Raw genomic sequence first — 20,012 nt, forward strand, 5'->3', positions numbered from 1 at the left:
ACCTTTGTCACTCAAGCTAAGTTCAAGTAGTTAAAAAAGCTTAAGCCCGAGTGCTGCGTAAATTTGAAATTTGATGGCCAAGAGATTACTACCTCCAAAACAGTTGACCAAAAATCTCTGTCGTTTCCAGTCGCTGAAGCTAATGTAAGTGCTGAAAGAGATGTTGTGATGTAACTTAAGCTCATTGTTCAAAATGGAGACATTATTTGGCACACTACTCAACAGCACCGGCGACGAATGCAAAGAAGCAGTAAAGAAAAGGTGTCACGTCATTATCACCCAAATTTTAGTGCAAGGGTAAATGTCATAACCGTTAAAAAAAACAGTTAAGGCAAAGGAAATTTCGTGGTGCCTACAATAGAAAGCAACCAAAAGAGATTGTGGTATTTGGGCAAGTAAAGGGTAGGAAGATTGGTCCAAGCTTGTCCATTTATATGTGTAAATAATTTACTTCTTCTACGGGAAATTGGGAATGGAAAGAGAAACACGAATAAACACAAAGGTTTATAGTAGAATTAAGACATTAACTTTTGTTTAGCGTTTTTTAATTTAAAAATAAAATAGAGAAACTTGTAGCATTTAATTTTAGTTATTTCAGTGTCAGATTTCTCCGTTATTATATAGCCTCGGGCGGACTTCAAATACTTGTATAATTTTTTTGGAAACGGCTTCTTCTGCATAAGTAGAAAATGATGAATATAGGTCGGACAATACAAGTAAATAGTAAGTGACAGTCTTTTACTACAATTCTTCCAGAAGGAAAAATTGAAGCCCAAGATTATTAGTGGATTTACTATGAAGGAAGGAAGTGACGTGACCGTATATAGAAGAGAATTATTTGTAGTGAGGTGGTGTCGGACTGCATATCCCAGGAGGTTTCTAGTAACTTAACAGGGGGCTGTTGGATCATGAATCGCGTCTTATTTATCATAACTAAATTTGTCCTTTTCGCTGCCCAGTTGTGGCACATGGCACCTAGCCAAAGGATGGAAGAAATGCAAAATTGGTTTCGTGCTTTCTTTCCCCCGAAAACTGTGTTGAACACTATGATAATCATTTAGTACAGATTACAAAGAGGAAGCGAAGCCCGCAAAATCTTTTTGACTGAATTGTATGAATAAAATGTATTTCTCAAAGGAAAATCACCTACCATTACCATGCCTGAACAATCCCCTCTCTAAAAAGGCTCCCCCGTACAAGTTCTATCAGTAACACATAATTCACCATCCTTTATAAATCTATTCTGTTTCTTAGAGCCATGGGTTCTTCTTTCTCGTTCCGCTGCTTTTTGAGCTAGTTTTCTGCAAATAGATGAAATTAAAAACATCGGCGAGGTGGACGTCAGATTAGATCTTCCAGCACACAAGACCAAAAAAAAAAATAAGAGAGAGGAAACAATCTATCATCTCTGTGTGTGTGTGTGTGTATATATGGATAATTGAGATAATCTCTCAACTATATGTACCGATTTTGATTTCTTTGTCTTTCCTCGAATCCGGTTCTTTTGAGGCTTCAGTTTATAAATCCGAACCATCCAATGATGAGTTGTGAATACCTAAATTGACAAAAAGCCAGAGAAATCTGATCAGGAAAATACTTAAATAAAGAAAAATTAATCATCAGTAGTCATCCACCAGTAGTTGACCAATAAATTAAAAAAATGAAAAGAAGATGTAACCATGTATACTATAATATCGACATCCAGGGAATTCTATTAGTCAAATGTCAAATAATCAGAGCAGCACGTCTTAAATTCACACGCATCAGCATGCCAAAAGCAAAAGGTGGAGTTTCTCACATTTTATGAGAATGCCACAAGACTTGCTAATTTAGGCCAATAAATTACATGCATCATGGTGAGATTATATGAACAAACGCTATTGGCAAAAACTTCATGATGCACATGTGCTAATTGAATCACAATGAAGTGTAAAGATCATCTAACCTCCTCAAAATGAGTAAGTTTAAAATATTTCTTTCCAATTTCTGTCCGCCGAACTCTATCAAAGCCTTTCCCATCAGTCTCCACAAACCTGCATATAAGTAATTATGGGATAAAGTAATTAGGTAAGTACAAAATTGACCAGAACCATGACATAAATTCAGAAACATTAATAGTTAAAACAGACCTGTAATATGAGAGTTTGTACATGAGACAATTTAGCATAGTTGGAGTGGCCTGGGAATCAATCCGATACTGACCATCTCTCTGTCATCAGAAGCCAAGTTATAGAACAGTTAATAATTTTTTTTAAAAAAGAACATTTAATAATTATTTATGAGTGAAATCAATTATACATGAAAGAACCTTAATAATCATCTGATTTCTTAGCCGAAACCAGAATATCCAGTCCTAACTTAATGCGGTAACATTTTATCACCAAGAAACCCATATAGTATTCATTAATTCTTTCTTACTTTGTCCTGATTAGTTTGCTTCTTTGACATGTACAAACTTTAATATACAAATATTCTTAGTATTTTTCACTCAAAAAACTTACAAGGTAATCAGGTTCCTTGATATGAGGAAACACACCACCTCCAATACGAACCATCCATAGGAATTTATTAATGTCATCACTGGGGTAGCCAACAAGGCCTAAGATGTGAACTAAATTGTCAGAAGAATAATATTTTAAGATAGCATGATCCAAGAAACAAAGAAGAAATCAAACCTCCAAAGACGACGAGAACATATTTTACATCCAAAGAGTGGAAGATTTCCCAAGCTGCCTTTTCAGGAGAAGACATGGCAGTACCAACAGTTGCAATATGAGTATTATTCCAGGTATTATTGTCAACAATGACCGTGCGGTTAGCCATAGCAGTGGTTTGGTAACCATAGTCCCACCATGATGCAACCTGCCAGGAGTTTCACTTAGCACTGTCAAAACTATACTTTATTTTGCCAACTTAATAGGTTAAAATATATTAAATTCAACAAAACAGTCAGCTGCTACATGCAACATAAATCCATGCCGAGAAACAATAAGAGGAAAATACATAAATCAGCATAAATATCACCAATAAGGAATCAGAGCCAACCCATTATACGCTCAACATATCAACATTGACCACACAGCTTGAAAATTTCTTTTTCCATTATTTATTCTACAAAAATACAGGTATCAAGAGAAACTTCCTGCCCAACGGACTGGTTTCCTAAAATCACACTCCAAAGCTAAGAAAACAAAATATGTTCGAAATCCAGAAAAGCTAAGAGTGGAGAAAACCCATATAGAAAACTTACTTTATCATCAACATCAGTATTATGGCGCAACCATGCATAAGCCTCTCTAAAATCATCAAAAACATGTAGACCATCATGTGAATGAGATGTTAAAACTATGGAGGGGGCCGAATAAGCTTCTGCTGCAGCCCAAACACAATGAACCTGCAAAGTAAAGTGCATCAGTGGTGAGAGGCCTTTTACAATTAAAACAACATAAAAGAAACAAGCAAGAAATGGGCCTACAAGGAAATTTCGTCAATACAAGAAGGAATAAAACTAGACATAGGGTTTTAATTCCCATTGAGATACATACATACATATATATATATATATATATATATATATATATATATATCAAACAGAGCAACAATTAATCTTTGCGTTCTAGTTACTACGTTCATGGTAGGACTCATAAAGGTAGCCAAATTCATTGCCGAAAAAAGGAGAGACCACCATCTTTAATGCCATAATCATCACTACCTATCATTTAAGAACTTTCAATATGACACATCTGAAACAAGACTAAAGAACAAAGAAGGCAACCGTTATTCCACATGAAAACAGGATTGCAACATATGAGAAGAATTCAACAATGATTTACATTTGCCTTATGTCACTCTAAACTTATAGCTCATTGAGATGATGCTGAATTATTCCAATCATTCGAAAAAAGAAAAAACAATCTTTACAAATAAATAATCCATTCCTCCAAATGTTGACAAAATCAAAGGATGCCTTTGAAAAGTTATACATTTTATACCTTTTATATTTTCCGCCAGCACACATTCTTAGGACTCTTGCAACAGTCATGCCAACCTATTAATGCCAGAGCTAGTTCAAACTCTAATATATGTAGCTTAAGAGCAGAAAAGATGTGTTTTATTAATTGCAATGTTCATAAAACCTTCAGTTGAGGTATCAACTTAATCCCTTTGCTCTTGCTCTTTTCCCCCATCCTTCCAGTGCTGAGGTTATATACCTAGTGTGGGTTCTACAACCAGCTGATGATAACATATATCCACTTAGAAAAGGTAAGAAAAATGCTAACTAGACAAATCCTTCTTTACAACCAGAAAAATCTCTCAGAAGTTACAGATCAACATCATATCACAGCCATAACAGTCTACAAAGTGATATATAACTTCTATAAGCACAACACAGGCAAAACCAAGCAAGTAAAGGATATAAAAGGGAAAAATAAAGTACCACATAGAATGCACCCAGGAAGACAAGTAGGAGAAGAGAAATCACAGATGCCTCCAGAGGTAAAGCCAGAAGCCTCTTCTTCTCAGCTTTGGTTTTGGTGGAAGGTTTTTCCACATGCTCCCTTTCCTTCTTCTTGCTTTTCCTTGATGGGCGATCCTTTGATGTCTCCTCAGCTTTTTCTGTCTTTACTGCATCATTTTGTGCTTCCTTGGTAGCAGAACTAGTTTCCCCTGCCTTAATGATCAGAAGCAGCAGAAAAGAATTTTTAGTCTAATAGCTGAATAACCTCATCAAATGATTGGCAGAGTATAAACTTCTAGTATAGATAAATAGAAGCCTGCTTACATCAACTTCAGTTTTGCTTGATACTCCAGGTAGCTGAAACTTGATTGATCTGGTGAAAACATCAAAAGCTTGGGAGAGAGCGATTCCAGATGTGATGCAAGCAGCTGGAGCAAGGACAAGCATTAAGCGTACCTGTATAATTAGACCATAAGTGGCTTCACATTAATAGGAGTAAGGAATGGAGAGCAATGACTTGCAATTGACTGTGTCCATATTCCCCTTACCATCACTCCAGAGAAATATACAGATGTCACAATATAGAGTACCACAAATGAGCTAGCATCTGATAAAGGCAAAAAGCATGCCTGCCAACAAGGGAAAGAAAAATTATTGATTATACTGCATAAACATATAAGTTACAGGTAAAATGCCAAAACTGTTCCTAATGCTTGACACTTACAATGATACCAGCTGGAACCAAGAATGCCAAAACATTAATGTCCATGAAGTAAGATGGCCAAGTAGGTGGTTGATGTTCACTAACACTAGCAATGATTGGTATATATTTGCTTGCATAAGTTCTGTACAAATTGCGGTAAAAAGAAAAGGGAAAAAAAGTTAACACAGCTAATTCTGAACCATGACTGAAGAAATGACACAAGGTATTAAAACAGAAAATATTGTTTGCATGGGCAACCCCCAGAGTGCTAAAAGGATCAAATTGTTTTCTGGCATCTCATTTAGGTCTTAGGTTTTAAGAATTTGCACAGCACAAAAAGCCCTTCAAAATTAGATCCACACCTAACCACGATGTCAGGTTAATTTCAGTTTCAAGGTGCATCAAACTGTACCATCCTTTACAGCAATTCCTCCCACTGCTTGTCATTAACACAGAGCACATTGACATGTAAGATTATGGAATGAGTTAGGTACTTACGGATCAAGCAGACTTAAGCTTCGTCCACTCCATCCCTTTGTTGGACTGGAAGCTACCAAAGCTATAAGAACGGCTATCACAGCACAACACACTGCCCTGAGAATAGAATGGTATGAGGTCATTTATCCTCCATGTTCTTCATACACTTATCTCAAAATCATAAGCAAGTGCACAATGAATACAATTCTATTTTTCCATGTATGCTGAGTTGATTAATAAGAAACATTAATTCACAATCTATTAAATATATTCTGTTCTTAGTTGCCATTAGTATATTAATTCATGTTTCCCTGAAAATATTACAGGACCAGAAGGAAAGCTTACAGGCCAACAGAAACAACAAGTGTCACAGCAACCTTAAACATTTTGGGAGAGAGAATCCCCTTGATATAGTACACAAGAGCCACCACGTGGATAATAATGAAAACCTGCAGATGGGGAAAACAAAATTACATCAAGGAGCAAGGAGTAGCATCATATGAACCAAGAATTAAGATAAGGTTGGGGGGGGGGGAGTGAAAAAAGAAGAAGATAAAGATACAGCAGTTCGGCAATCTGAATAATGCTTTGAGGAATTGGGGACATCTTGATGTTATTGTTATATGCTAACAAAATCTCAAACACTTCCCTCTGTTATTTGTCTCTTGTTCTAGATCCTAAAAACACCTCCATGAACCAGTAATGTCATTGGGCATTTAAAACACAATAGCTGGTCATACATCTACAGCTCCTTAAGTGAAACAGTTTATAACATGAAATGCTACCATTAAATAATTGACTAGGACACAGTTGATTAAGGTTTTGACAGTTACCCATAACTAAAAAGCCAGGACTACAACTACTGGAGATTAACAATGCAAATGAATTGCAACAAGAAAAATAAGAGAATATAAGAGCAGCCAACAATTCAGGAAAAAAGCTCACCAAAAATGATGCAAAATGTTCTGATGTCATGACAGCATTAAACCCAACTACAGGCACCAAAGCAGCTAGCAATGTTCCCAGAACAACCTGCAGCCAAACAGTTAAAATTTCAACTAAAATCAAGAAAGTCCAAATAGAATCTCTAGAAAGATTTCTATCCTCTATTCAAGAAAAAAAAAAGTACATTCTTAAACACACCACCATCATTAAGTGAGAAGGAAGACTCTAACAGACCCTTATTAGTAGAATGACCTGTCCTCAAAGACAAAGTGAAGATCAAAATTAAATGGATTACATGCATGCATGCCCAACAAGTTTGAGCATCCATATAATAGACAAAAAAGCACAAACACTTAGGACTTCAGTAAAATATATAATTTTCTGCACATTGCCAATCAATCTAATCCCTCCTCAATGATGTTTTTACTTTTCCTCAGTCTGTTTAACTCAACAAAAGTCTCCACCTTCCAGTTTTTCACGAAAACATCATTGCAAAATGCTAATCATTGTTGACAACTGTTAGCATGAATTCTTCAATAGCATACTGAAACACATATACTGTTTTTTTTTTCTTTGAGAAGATATTCCAGCTGTTTATTGACTAATAATTGAAGCTTCTTAAGTGCTACAGGTACTTACAAGAGGAGCATATGCGATGTACAATCGAGAAGAATAACGACCAGTTACAATGCATAAAAGCACGTGCATTGGAATGAGGTTGATAATGAACGTGTACCCTCCCCAAGAGCAGACCTGGAACACAAAATAATTAACTTAAGAGCATAAACATAAGTGAAATAAGAACATGGATAAAAATTAGCACAAGAAGCCTACCATATAAAAGTATGCAATTGAATTTAAGGTGGCATAAAACAGGGATCCGGTATTTAGTGTCTGCAAATGACCAATAATAAATAAGAGAATAGTCAGATAAGAAAAAACTAATGAAAGGGAGGACTCCAAAAAAAAAAAAAACTAAGCAGGTTACTTATAAAAGATGTCAAACTATTCACCAGTATATTAGATGTGATTGTTCCTCAAGCATAAAATTGTAGGAAATTAAATGAATTCACTGTAATAAAATTCTAACCTTTATATAAAGATAGAAAGTGAAGATCAAAGCAAATATTGCTACAGCTTCATTGTCATAGCTACCAGCCACAGAACGAGAGATATATGATGGGACCTGTAAATAAGAACATTAATGAATTGAACAGGGATGTCAGTCAAAAGACACGTTAGCACCATAAGCTGATATAGAAAAAAGGCATTGCCAAATATAGTCAACAGAGACACATATACAGACTGGTAGAAAAACAATAGTAACATATACAGTGGAATGATCAACCACTACTGTTCAAACTCGAAGTTTAAAATAATTATAATAAATGAATGAACACTGATAATGCTACAGATATCCCTTGCATCACTTACCATGGCCAAAAGTACAGCAGCTGTCAGTCCAGCACCAGCACCCTTAACTTCCTATGGAAGAGGCAATACAATATTAACACTAAATTTAAGGTTAACAACTATATAAACAACTAACTAAACACATATATTTAGGGCAGTATAAAGACTGACCTTAGTCAAAAGGTATGTTGCCCACGAAGCAAAAGCAGAGAATATAGGTGCAGTGAAAACACAAACGGTCTCCACAGACAGTGGAATATTTAAGGAATTTAACAACCTGAAGCAAACAGGGAAAAGAGAAACAAGTCAAAAGAAAGCAATGGCAAATTTAACAGTAAAGAAATTAGCAAAACTTAATAGAAATAGTCTTTTTCCCCATAAAGTTTCATGAAAACATACCACCATATGGTGCCAGCAGTCAAAGTCAACCCAGGGTAAACAGTTCCACCTATCACACGCCCAAGAGGGTACCTTGAGTATAACAAAAACAAACACATTCTATTCAGAAATCTTAAGTAATAACATAGCTAAAACTGTAAACATCATAAATCAACTACCAACAGGGAATTACCAGGTTCGATCATCAAACCAATTCCAAAATTCATATATCCCATTCTTTGTAAGAAACTGAAACCACCAAAACGACCACATCATCTTTATATGTAGCTTAAGATACGGAAAAAAGTGACAAAAATACCGATACAGATAGAAAGGAACTAAAAATGACAATACATTGTAAATGAGAGGGGAGTGTGAGTCAGCTGACCTGAGTGACTCTATAATTAAAGTAAGGATCGAACTCGTGAATAACACTCTCGTATTTTATAACCTGAAAATAGAAAAGTCCACGAGAATTTTACACACTTACGCAGCTCATTTGCAAAAATAGAAAAAAAAATCATTTTCCTTTACATTCCCTCCAATTTTATCATCATCCAAACAGAGGAGGATTCAAATTGGGCAATCATTAAATAGAAAATGCTAAAGTTCAAATATGCGAGTCAATTTTCAGCTCATTTTTATATTTTTTATTTCTTAAGGGCGAAAAAAGGCGAAAATGAATTTTGAAAAGAATATTGCAGATCGGATCTAGAAGATTGTAGAAGCGCGGGAAATGAAAGATCTTACAGAGAAAAGACGGATCGAGAAAGCGAGAACTCCGATAAGAAGGAGGATGAAGAAAGAGAGAACGCCGCCGAAAGCGTTTCGTAAGGTGTTGTTGGTCGTTAGCGTTGGGACGGCGGCGGATGAGGCCTCTGGCGCCGACATTTACGGCCAATCAACGGTCCGATGCGAAAAGACGAAGAGAGGAAGAGAGAGACCGCGGAGGGGACTTAGTCGTTGCCGTTGTAGGTGTGTTATGAGTGGACTGAAGAGAGAAGACCTTGTAGGAAGTAAGAAGGAATGAGGGAACTACGAAACTGTCCCTGCTGTGAAATGACGGTGCGGGGTATTTTATGTGGGATCATAATGACGAGATTGACCTTGATTTGCACGTGGCGAGAGATTATTGTTCGTTGGGACGGACCTTTGATTGGCTAGGTTCTGCGTGGTTTGACACGTGGCTTAACGTTATTTGACTTGCTAACAATGCAAATGGCGTTTTGGTTTTTAGCTTTTGATAAACGGAGGAAAAATACGTTTTTGTCTTTTTTTTCTTTTTGGGGTACTTTACCATTGGATTTGCAGCTATGGATTCATAACTAATTTATGTCTTTTTTATTAATATGTTTTAGCATAATATTTAAAAGATTTTTAAATTATTACAATTTTTTTTATTATATTTGATTAAATTTTTATATTTTTATTTTAAACTTTTACTATTAACTTTTAATTAATTATAATTAATAAAAAAATTACTTGTCTTCTTTCAGGGAGGTGACATTGATCTAACATTTTAAAATATTATAATAAATTATAACATGATAAAATTATATTTTTTATTATTCACTTTAATTATATTAATATTACATGCATATAAAATAATAAAAGATATTTTAATTAATAACAATTAATCAATCATTAATAATAAAAATTTATTTAACTAAAAAATAAAAATATAAAAATTAATTAAATATAATAAAATAATAATAATTTATTTAATTTTTTAAATAATTGAAATATTTTTTAAGTATTAAATCATTTTTAATAAAAAATAAGAGAATTTAAATTTTATTTTATAAATAATAAAAAATCAAAATAATTGAGAAATCTAAATCTTATTGATGACATGATTGTTTTAAAAAATGAAAATAGGATTTATTATAGTCAAAAAGTTGAAATTTAAAGCACAAATTATAGTATTTTAATATAATCATATGAAAAATAACATAGCCATTCCATTTACCCTTTTATATAAGTGGGATACTTAATCACAGAGTTATATTGATTGAATAGAGTTTAACATATCTGAACTTTTAATTAAAATTTTATCTCTTGCTCCTAATATTATTATTTTTAAATATAAATTCATTTAATGTAATTTTTTTGAAATATTATCCGAAACCTAATTAATTCTCCATTTATAACACCAAAGCAACTCAATATTTTGTTATCAGAAAAGCTTTCAATTATGGCCCAATCCACAACTCGTATAAAGTTGAGAGTCTTAACTTAGACATGATAATTAATGTTTTTACATCTTCATTATATCAAAACAATTAAAATATAAAATATGATAAAATTAAATTAAAATATGAGATAAATAATTATTTATGTTAGCATTTAAAAACACATACACTTATATATTTAAAATTCGTATAATACAACACGATTGATATATTTATTAAACATATCAAGATTTTTTATATGACATGATAAGATTAATAAATATAATTAAACCTAATTTTTCTCTAACATGATTAACACATTTAACACTATTAAATTAAAATATTTACAATTAAATATAATTTTATTATTAAATTTTAAAATTAATAATTATAAAAATGATTATAGCAAAATAGTAACAATATCAAATATAATAAAATTTAACATAAATAACATATATAAAATTATTATCATACAAATACAATCTATAATTAACATTTAATCTTAAAATACTAATAATATCTAAAATTATCTATAATTTTTAATTATAATTAAATATATATAATTAATTACATCATCAATTGTGAACAATTTTAAACATCAAAATCAAAATCAAAATAAAAAATTCACTTGCTAAATGTCACATCATTTCGGTATCATAAAATTTAATTTTTAAATAGAAACAATATATTAATAACATTAATCAAAATAGAAAAGTTAAATGAAATTTAAAATTAAATATAAAGTATTATCTTAAAAAATTAATATTTTGATGTTATTACATTATTATTTTTATAAAATTCAAAAAAAAAATAAAATAATTATTTAAAATTCTTTGTATGAGACTAAAATAGTATTTAATTATTAACTTTAATAAATTAGTAAACGTGTCACATATAAATGTTTAAACATGAAAATACAATTAACACAATAAATTAAATATATTTTAAATGTGTTACTTTTGTATGAATAGATAATTAAATCCAAACGTACTCAATCTCATGTCTATTGTGGTGTTCCCGTGTATTCCTTAACCATTTGTTTTTTTTTTCCCCTTTATCAGCGCGCCTAACCCTTTAATTCTAATCCTCTCCCGGATTCCCTTTCAACAGCCGACATAGCAAAATTTCGATTGTAGAAGTAGAAGCGATCCAGTTCGATTTCTAATCAAATCGTTAACCTGACCGATAGTCAAGAGCTTTTGAAGGTATTCCTCTCTCTCTCTCTCGTTTTTAATTAGGGTTTTCAAGTTATGGTTTCGAAGCTTTTTTTTTTTGCTTGGCTTTTTAAATCTTTATTTAAGAAAGTTAAATCTAGAATTTCAATTCGCTTATTTGTTAGGCAGAAATCTGGTAGCTTTCGATCCGCCATGGTGGCTTTAAAGGATCTTCTACCAGACGCGAAAAACTCAACGTCGACGTATTACGACCACGCAAACGACCCATGGTTTAGACAACGGTTTAGTTCGTCGGAGGAAGAGAAGTCCTCCACGGCAATAAAGGCAAAACCGGTACCGCCTTATACGAAACGCGCCGGATTTGTTCCCAGAAAAGTTGAAGACTTTGGAGATGGAGGTGCTTTCCCTGAAATACATATCGCTCAATACCCTCTTGGTATGGGAAGAGAAAAAGGGGCGAAACCAGGCTCGAAGATTCTTCCCGTGACCGTTGATGCTCATGGAAATTTGGCTTATGACGCGATAGTCAAGCAGAATGAGAACGCAAAAAAGATTGTTTACTCCCAGCATAAGGATTTGATACCGAAGATTTTGAGGAGTGAGGAAGAGGGTGGTGATGAGGAGGAAGAGGAAGAGAGGCAGAAAGAGATTGAGGAAACAATGCAAGAAACTAAGGCAGCCTTAGAGAAGATTGTGAATGTGAGATTGAGTGCTGCACAGCCGAAGAATGTTCCTAAACAGTCTTCTGATTCAAAGTATATTAAGTATAAGCCTTCACAGCAATCGGCTGCATTTAATTCAGGTGCTAAAGAGAGGATAATTAGAATGGTGGAGATGCCTGTGGATCCTCTTGAGCCTCCCAAGTTTAAGCATAAGAGGGTCCCAAAGGCTTCAGGGTCTCCACCTGTGCCGGTGATGCATTCCCCTCCACGGCCTGTGACTGTGAAGGATCAGCAGGACTGGAAAATTCCACCTTGCATTTCAAACTGGAAGAATCCAAAAGGGTATACGATCCCACTGGATAAACGTCTTGCTGCTGATGGAAGAGGTTTACAGGATGTACAGATTAATGATAACTTTGCGAAGCTGTCTGAGGCTTTGTATGTTGCAGAGCAGAAGGCTAGAGAAGCTGTGTCGATGAGATCAAAGGTGCAGAAAGAGATGATGATGAAGGAGAAGGAAAGGAAGGAGCAGGAGTTGCGAGCTTTAGCTGCTAAAGCTCGTTCTGAGAGAACTGGGACAGTGGCACCTTCCGCTGCTGTTCCAATGTTGTCTGACAGAAATGCGATGGATACTGATATGAGAGTGGCTTATGAGCCAGTGAGGGAGAGAGAAAGAGATATGCCAAAGGAATCAAAGGAAGAAAGGGAGGAGCGGTCGCAGAGGGAGAAAATACGTGAAGAACGACGTAGAGAAAGGGAGAGGGAGAGAAGGTTGGAGGCCAAAGATGCTGCCATGGGTAAAAAGAGTAAGATTACAAGGGATAGGGATAGAGATATCAGTGAAAAGGTTGCTCTTGGTATGGCTTCTACTGGAGCTGGAAGAGGTGGGGAAGTGATGTATGATCAAAGGTTATTTAACCAGGAGAAAGGAATGGATTCTGGATTTGCAACTGATGATCAATACAACATCTATGACAAGGGTCTGTTCACAGCACAGCCGACTCTCTCAACACTCTATAGACCAAAGAAAGACGTGGATTCTGACATGTATGGTGGTGCAGATGAGCAGTTAGAGAAAATGATGAAAACTGATAGGTTTAAACCTGACAAGGCATTTGGTGGTACTTCTGAGAGGAGTGGTCCAAGGGATAGGCCTGTTGAGTTTGAAAAGGAAGCTGAGGAAGCTGATCCATTTGGTCTGGATCAGTTCTTGACAGAGGTCAAGAAGGGTAAGAAAGCCATGGAAAAAGTGGGCTCTGGAGGGACAATGAAGGCAAGTGCAGGCTCTTCCATGCGAGATGGCTATGAAGGAGGCTCTAGTAGATCTCGCATTGGTTTTGAAAGAGGACATTAAGTATCCTATGTATTTCTTGGCTAATGTTATATGACTCTTTAGCTTGTTAATTTTTCTGATCTTTGTTGCTCAGTGAATCTTAATCCCTGAAGTAGCTTCTGGGGTGAGTTTTTTTTTTCTCTTCAAATATGTGGGATGTTGCTTATTTTGCCTTGTGAAGATTTTAAATGATCATATTTCCCTTCACTGTTAACAACAGCCATGCTATGTCAAAGATTTTGTTATTTGCGAAATCACTACTACAGGATTGCTGGTAAATAGGCATGTGTACGCTGATAAATCAGGACTCCCATCTTGATTGATACCTATGTTATTTATGGTCAAATTTTCTGTACTCGGTTTCCCGTTCACATTCATGAGATACTATACTTGCTGGGCTACAGAGGTTGTATTGCATCTCATTTCGCTTATGGTAAAAAGGAGTCCCATCTCTTTGGTGGAAACGCCATGAAGTAGCTGAGATTGTTCTTGTTTGCAAGTTATTTCAACGTGAAAAACAGGTACAACAAATAAAGTGTCCAAACAAAGATTAACAATGCATTTAACCAACATCCCACCCTTTTCAGAACCCTTTTGGAACGCTGTTTTTCTGTAGTAATATATGCAGACTCAGCAAACTACATATAAAATAATCTATTACAACTTCTACGCAAAAACGTCAGAATCAATTTGCTCGATATTGGGAAAAATTTGTCTCAGTGTAGCAGAGTAATTTGGAGACTTTGCCTGCAAATCATATATACAAAGGTTCAGACAGAAAAGAACATTGAGTTGAAAGAGTTCAAGATAATGAATTTTCAACCATTAATAAGCAATTGTGAAAGTACAAGGCATTAATATAGATAATACTATGGCTAAATTGAATGAAATAAGCCAAGGAAGGATGACTTGGACAAAAGGACTTCATTTAACTGAATCTAGGAAGAACGAACTATGCCACAACAAATTTAGATCAATGTGATATAATTGTGAGCACCAAACGACAGACTCAGCATCTTCATTGAAAATTAATTAAGGAAAATAATATTGGAGAGAAGGGAACATGTATTAAATCAGGAGAAAATGACAAAAAATGGGAGCTCCATAGCAAAAAGATTAGAGTGAATACTGGTCCAACTATGATGAGAACCAGATAGAAACCATAAATAGTCAAGATACTCAACCAATCAGCCATAGCAAATCATTTGGGATCTATAAGCATTCATAAGAAAACAACAAAATTCTAAACACTTTTAAGTGCTCAAGTTGCAGATAACGTACACATGGATTGTTTTCAAGGTAGATAGTAGTGAGCTTTTCTCTTGAACCAGAAACAGCCTCAGCTATGCTTTCAAGTGATTCTATTTGGTTATCATTGAGCCATAAGTCTTCCAACCTGCAGGCAAAGTTAGTCAACAACTGAAGATAGGATAAAATCCCCAGGGAGGGAAAGGGTACAGTACAATACCTTGTCAAGTTTTGAATGTCATCTACTGATGTTAGCTTATTTGATGAAACATCTAATACTCGGAGGTTGGCCAACATAGATAGGCCTTCCATTTTTGAGATACCATTGTGGCTCAAGTACAATTCTTCTAGGGCAACACATTCCTTGAAAACAAAAGATCCAAAGAAAAAAATTCATTCAACAAATATTATGGAAAATAAAATTTTGTCAGAGCAGCAAAAAGAAAAGCATTTTTAAAAGTGCCATACCTCCAAACCTATCATAGAAGTCAATCGATTACTTTGCAAGCTAATCTTCTTAATGCATGTGAGCCCACAAAGGTTTATGACTTTGATTCGATTCCTTCCCAGCCACAGCTCCTGTAAGTTTGTGAAATTTTGCAAATTTTCCATTACCTGAGATGCCAATAAAGCACTCTTAGATTATGCTCAAAAAATTACTAATAGGACAACTCACCAGTTTTATACTTGAGTCAAAGGTGTAGACAAATTACTCCAACATTGAAACAAAAACTGAGAAAAAGCTTAAGTCAAATGTGTTCCTGTTACATACTACAGATGCTTGTTATGTAAGAAAGATTATTCAAGCAATTTGAGAACTAACCCGTAATCTGTTGGAACCAAGTTCAAGAATTTGCAACTCATGCAAGTGGTCAATCTCCTCCATCTTAGTAACTTCATTTTTGGAGACATAGAGCTCTTTGATTGTGCTGGAGGCCTTGGACAATCCGTGCAATGAAGTGATTTCATTGAAAGAAACATCAAAAACCAGGAGCTTCTTGAATATGCTGGCATCTGGTATTTTCATCAGTTTATTATCCCTAAGTATCAACTCCTGTGAGAAAATAAATAAATAAAGGACCCCAAGCTCCTTCATAATTCTAGCAATAATCAACATTGCATAACAGGAAAAGGAAAGTGGATACAAGAAAAGAAAATACTAGAAATTTTTTACTTACTTGATAAAATAATTAAGGCTCTGATTGTTACTTCTTTTTTTGTTTAAATTTGCTTTTCACCTTCTCAAAAATAGCTAACAACTAAAGAAAAAAAGTGAAAAGAAATATTTGCAAATATTTCATTAAAAATAAGTAAATAGTTAAAATATAGCACACGAACATAATTAGTTCATACAAACGTAAACTTATGCATCTTATTAGTTTAAAGAAATAAATTCTTAATTTTGATTATCCAGAAGTACTGTTTACATTCATATCTACACTCATTTCTTTTTTGGTCAAAAACAAGTACAGTAAAGCAATAACCAGAAGTAAATAATTAAATTAAAGGTATTAGATAACTAAAACAAGCGAAACGCTTAAGGGAGTCATAGAAAAAAATAGGATTACCTCAAGACCAGATAACGAGTCCCAGCGAGAGATCGGCTCGATAGCAGCATCGTCGATGAGGTTTTGTCGAAAAGAGAGCTTTTTGAGGTAAATGAGATTCGCAATCCGAGGGTCCAAGCTCGATAAGCGGTTCGCTGTCAGGTCCAACTCGGTGAGGTTTGGCGGCAATTCCACGGAGTCGAGATCGTGGAGCTGGAAGCTGGTGAGATCGAGAGTGGTGGTGAATGATAAATCAATCTCCACCGTTCGTTCATCTTGGTCCAGGTTGGTTTCCGTCGGTGCTTCGGTTTGGTCTTGCATCTTTTTCGGCGTTTGCAGATGGGTGGAGCTTCTGCCGACCGTCGTGCAGCGGAATATTTTTGGTTCTGGTTTCTGTGTTCTCCACCCGATGGTTTCAAACGGAATGTTATGCAAGAGAAACGACACGTAGTTTATGCTTTTTGGTTCCTGTGGAACGGTGTCGTTGGCATAAAAGCCACTCTAAAACGAAAGGAATTGGCCTTTGAGCCTAGCCCATTCATATTGTTGAAAGGAATTTGTGTTTGGGCCTAGCCCGTTCTTCAAAGCTTGTTGAGTATTGAACATATAATTGACAGCTCAATTACACATTTTTTAAAAGTTTGATGGCCAAATTCTTATTATTCTATTTTACTTTTGGTTATTAACAAATTGAATTGGGAGAACAATAAGAGAACAAGAAGGGCTTTCATGAGGTAATCTTTGTTTGGTCCGGAGGATGGAAAGGAGAAAGAATATAAAGTTTTTGTGATTAAGGTAACAATAACTCAGTATTAAATTTTGTTATTATATATTAATTTTATTAAATTTTACCATTGTACTTTTAATTTCATTGAATTTTAAACAAAAGTAACGGATTTAAAATATTTTATAAAATATTCTGTTAATGGAAATGGTAAAATTAGTCACTTTACTTTTACTTTTGTTGATTTTTTAATAAAAACAATGAAATTATAATATTTCAAAAAAATATTTTCCTAATGTAAATATCAAATTTATATTATTTTTGTTGTTTATGTTAAAAAAACCAACAAAACTAAAAGTACGTTGATAAAAATTTAACTAAAATTGAAATGTAGTGGTAAAAGTTAATGTTAATTCATAGCATAGTGATAAAGTTATCTTTAGTTTCAAAATTCTTTTAATCTTTTGTATTATAAACAGAATCCAATAAATGGAACTTAAAATCTAAAACCCAAATATATCAAGTTTATAGATTTGATTGTGTATTAATAATAAATTAAAAAAAATTATATTTGATATACTATTAGTGTATAATGTTTATGCACCCATAGTAAATCAAATATTGTGATTTCATTAATAAATAAATTTGAAAATTGAGAATTTTGAAAATAAATAATTATAATAATTTTAAAATATTTATTTTGAATATTTAAAAAAAATTATCTTTAAATATTTATGAGATGTCTTTATATGATTAAGTATATTTAATTAAATAATAAGTGTATGTGTTTATATTAAAATAAAAATTGAATTCCAGTCTATCTCCTCAAATAAATAAATAAATAAGTAAAAACAATTTAGCAATTCTAGCAGCCACCAAGCTCAAGTTATACATTGCAGACTCCAAGAGCGGCTTCTCATTTCTCAGTATTGGAATTGATTCGTTTGATTTTGCAAAGCCCAGTTTTCACAGTTTTCAGACAGGCAAGAAAAACTAGAAACAGTCTTGTTGTCTCATGTTTTCTGCCAGGGTACAACAGCAACTGAATCCCAATCTCCTATCCTACGTATGAACTCATTGCGCTTCCAACTTCTGGTTCCTAGAACGCCGACTTCCAAACACCTGACCACTGTTTCCCATCTCAATCACAATCTCGCCTCGACTCCCCTATCTTCCATTTGTGAAACGATCTCATCATTTCCATATCCAAACGCAGAAGACCCAGCCAAAACTTTGCCCAATCTATTGTCAAACTGCTCCAACGTACTCCACCTGGATCAAGTTTATGCCCACATCACCCGAACGCGCGTTCTCGAACGTACCCGGCCGCGTTTCATTGGAACACATTATCCGATCCTACACCAGACTAAATGCTCCCATTAAAGCTCTTTACGTTTACATTACTATGTCTAGAGCTGGGCTTCTCCCCGATTGTTACACTCTCCCCATTATCTTAAAGGCCACGTGTCAATGCTTCGCTCTTAACGTCGGCTGCCAGCTGCACTCCATCGCTATAAAGATCGGCCTAGAGCTAAATCAGTTTTGTGAGAGCGGTTTTATCAACGTTTTTTCAAAAGCGGGAGAATTTGAGAATGCGAGGAAAGTGTTCGATGAAAATCCGGACAGGAAATTGGGTTCTTGGAATGCTATCATAGGAGGGCTTTCTCAAAGTGGGCGTGCTAAAGAAGCGATAGATATGTTTTTGGAGCTTAAAAAATGTGGGTTTCTGCCTGATGATGTGACTATGGTTAGTGTGACATCGTCCTGCGGTAGTTTAGGCGATTTGGATTTGGCTCTTCAGCTACATAAGTGTGTTTTTCAAGCCAAAAGTTCGGGAAAATCGGACATTTTGATGTTGAATTCGGTCATTGATATGTATGGGAAGTGTGGTCGAATGGATTTAGCATATTTAGTTTTTTCAAGGATGGAGGAAAAGAATGTTTCTTCGTGGACGTCCATGATTGTTGGCTACGCAGTGCATGGTCATGTTCAGAAAGCGCTTGATTGTTTTCTTTGCATGAGAGAGGTTGGGGTGAGGCCTAACCATGTAACCTTCGTTGGGGTGTTGAGCGCTTGCGTGCACGGTGGGAAGGTGGAGAAAGGGAAATTTTACTTTGATATGATGAAGAATGGTTATGGGATAAGGCCAACCTTGCAGCATTATGGGTGCATGGTCGATTTGCTTGGTCGAGCCGGGTTGCTCGAGGAAGCCAGGAAGATGGTGGAGGAGATGCCAATGAAGGCAAATGTGGTGATATGGGGGTGTTTGATGGGTGCCTGTGAGAAATTTGGGAATGTTGAGATGGGAGAGTGGGTGGCTAAACATTTGCAAGAATTGGAACCTTGGAATGATGGGGTTTATGTTGTACTGTCTAATATTTATGCTAGCAATGGTCTGTGGGAAGAGGTTGAGAAGGTTAGAGGGATCATGAAGCAGAGGAAACTTGCCAAGACTCCTGGTTACAGCTTGGCAACTAGTTCAGATTGAGTTTGATTTGTACTAGTGGCCAATAATCATGATAACCATTAATTCTTTAAATTACTTCTAAATTTTTCTAATACATTATGTTGGTCTTTGTCTTGTTAAAGTTCTTTTTTGATAGTTCCTTCTACTATGAAGTTTAGGGGCTGACATTCATGGTATTTCATCTTTCCATTGAATTTGTATATAGAGAAGGGAGAACTCTGCTTGATGATTTTTCAATGAATTTTCGTATAGTAAAAGAACTTTGCTTAATTATTTTTTCTTTCCTCCATTGATTAGAGTCAGAGATGAA

General features: G+C 34.8%; 4 protein-coding genes across 5 annotated transcripts; 2 read left to right on the forward strand and 2 right to left on the reverse strand.

The window, feature by feature from the left end:
• Positions 1-996: 996 nt before the first annotated feature.
• Positions 997-9,374, reverse strand: STT3A (staurosporin and temperature sensitive 3-like A). The gene is made up of 23 exons (XM_021420192.2): positions 9,126-9,374; positions 8,764-8,826; positions 8,569-8,624; positions 8,397-8,468; positions 8,169-8,274; positions 8,019-8,069; positions 7,675-7,770; positions 7,419-7,478; positions 7,224-7,337; positions 6,585-6,671; positions 5,985-6,088; positions 5,661-5,756; positions 5,184-5,304; positions 5,008-5,088; positions 4,784-4,915; positions 4,439-4,672; positions 3,251-3,394; positions 2,676-2,862; positions 2,502-2,599; positions 2,130-2,209; positions 1,946-2,033; positions 1,466-1,555; positions 997-1,301 (listed from the first exon to the last, which is right to left on the reverse strand). The coding sequence occupies exons 1-23, from the start codon at positions 9,264-9,266 to the stop codon at positions 1,251-1,253; spliced, it is 2,352 nt and encodes a 783-aa protein (XP_021275867.1). The 5' UTR covers positions 9,267-9,374; the 3' UTR covers positions 997-1,250.
• Positions 9,375-11,546: 2,172 nt separating this feature from the next.
• Positions 11,547-13,935, forward strand: SKIP (chromatin protein family). 2 transcript variants are annotated; one of them, XM_021420513.1, is made up of 2 exons: positions 11,547-11,751; positions 11,886-13,935. In XM_021420513.1, the coding sequence occupies exon 2, from the start codon at positions 11,914-11,916 to the stop codon at positions 13,735-13,737; it is 1,824 nt and encodes a 607-aa protein (XP_021276188.1). In that variant the 5' UTR covers positions 11,547-11,751; positions 11,886-11,913; the 3' UTR covers positions 13,738-13,935. The 2 variants fall into 2 exon arrangements, with proteins under 2 accessions (XP_021276188.1, XP_021276190.1); XM_021420515.1 differs by having other exon boundaries at positions 11,890-13,935.
• Positions 13,936-14,190: 255 nt separating this feature from the next.
• Positions 14,191-16,966, reverse strand: LOC110410684 (Leucine-rich repeat (LRR) family protein). Its single transcript, XM_021420516.2, has 6 exons — positions 16,533-16,966; positions 15,788-16,018; positions 15,433-15,579; positions 15,185-15,327; positions 14,998-15,112; positions 14,191-14,463 (listed from the first exon to the last, which is right to left on the reverse strand). The coding sequence occupies exons 1-6, from the start codon at positions 16,830-16,832 to the stop codon at positions 14,383-14,385; spliced, it is 1,017 nt and encodes a 338-aa protein (XP_021276191.1). The 5' UTR covers positions 16,833-16,966; the 3' UTR covers positions 14,191-14,382.
• Positions 16,967-18,121: 1,155 nt separating this feature from the next.
• On the forward strand, positions 18,122-19,917 carry LOC110411179 (Tetratricopeptide repeat (TPR)-like superfamily protein). The gene is given in 3 exon segments (XM_021421222.2): positions 18,122-18,547; positions 18,550-18,576; positions 18,579-19,917. Coding segments are annotated over 3 exon segments (1,416 nt in total). The 5' UTR covers positions 18,122-18,303; the 3' UTR covers positions 19,724-19,917.
• The last annotated feature ends 95 nt before the right edge of the window (positions 19,918-20,012 follow it).

Source organism: Theobroma umbraticum, unplaced genomic scaffold (genome assembly GCF_002168275.2).
Source record: "Theobroma umbraticum cultivar Fairchild unplaced genomic scaffold, ASM216827v3 scaffold_56.0, whole genome shotgun sequence".
NCBI lineage: Eukaryota > Viridiplantae > Streptophyta > Magnoliopsida > Malvales > Malvaceae > Theobroma > Theobroma umbraticum.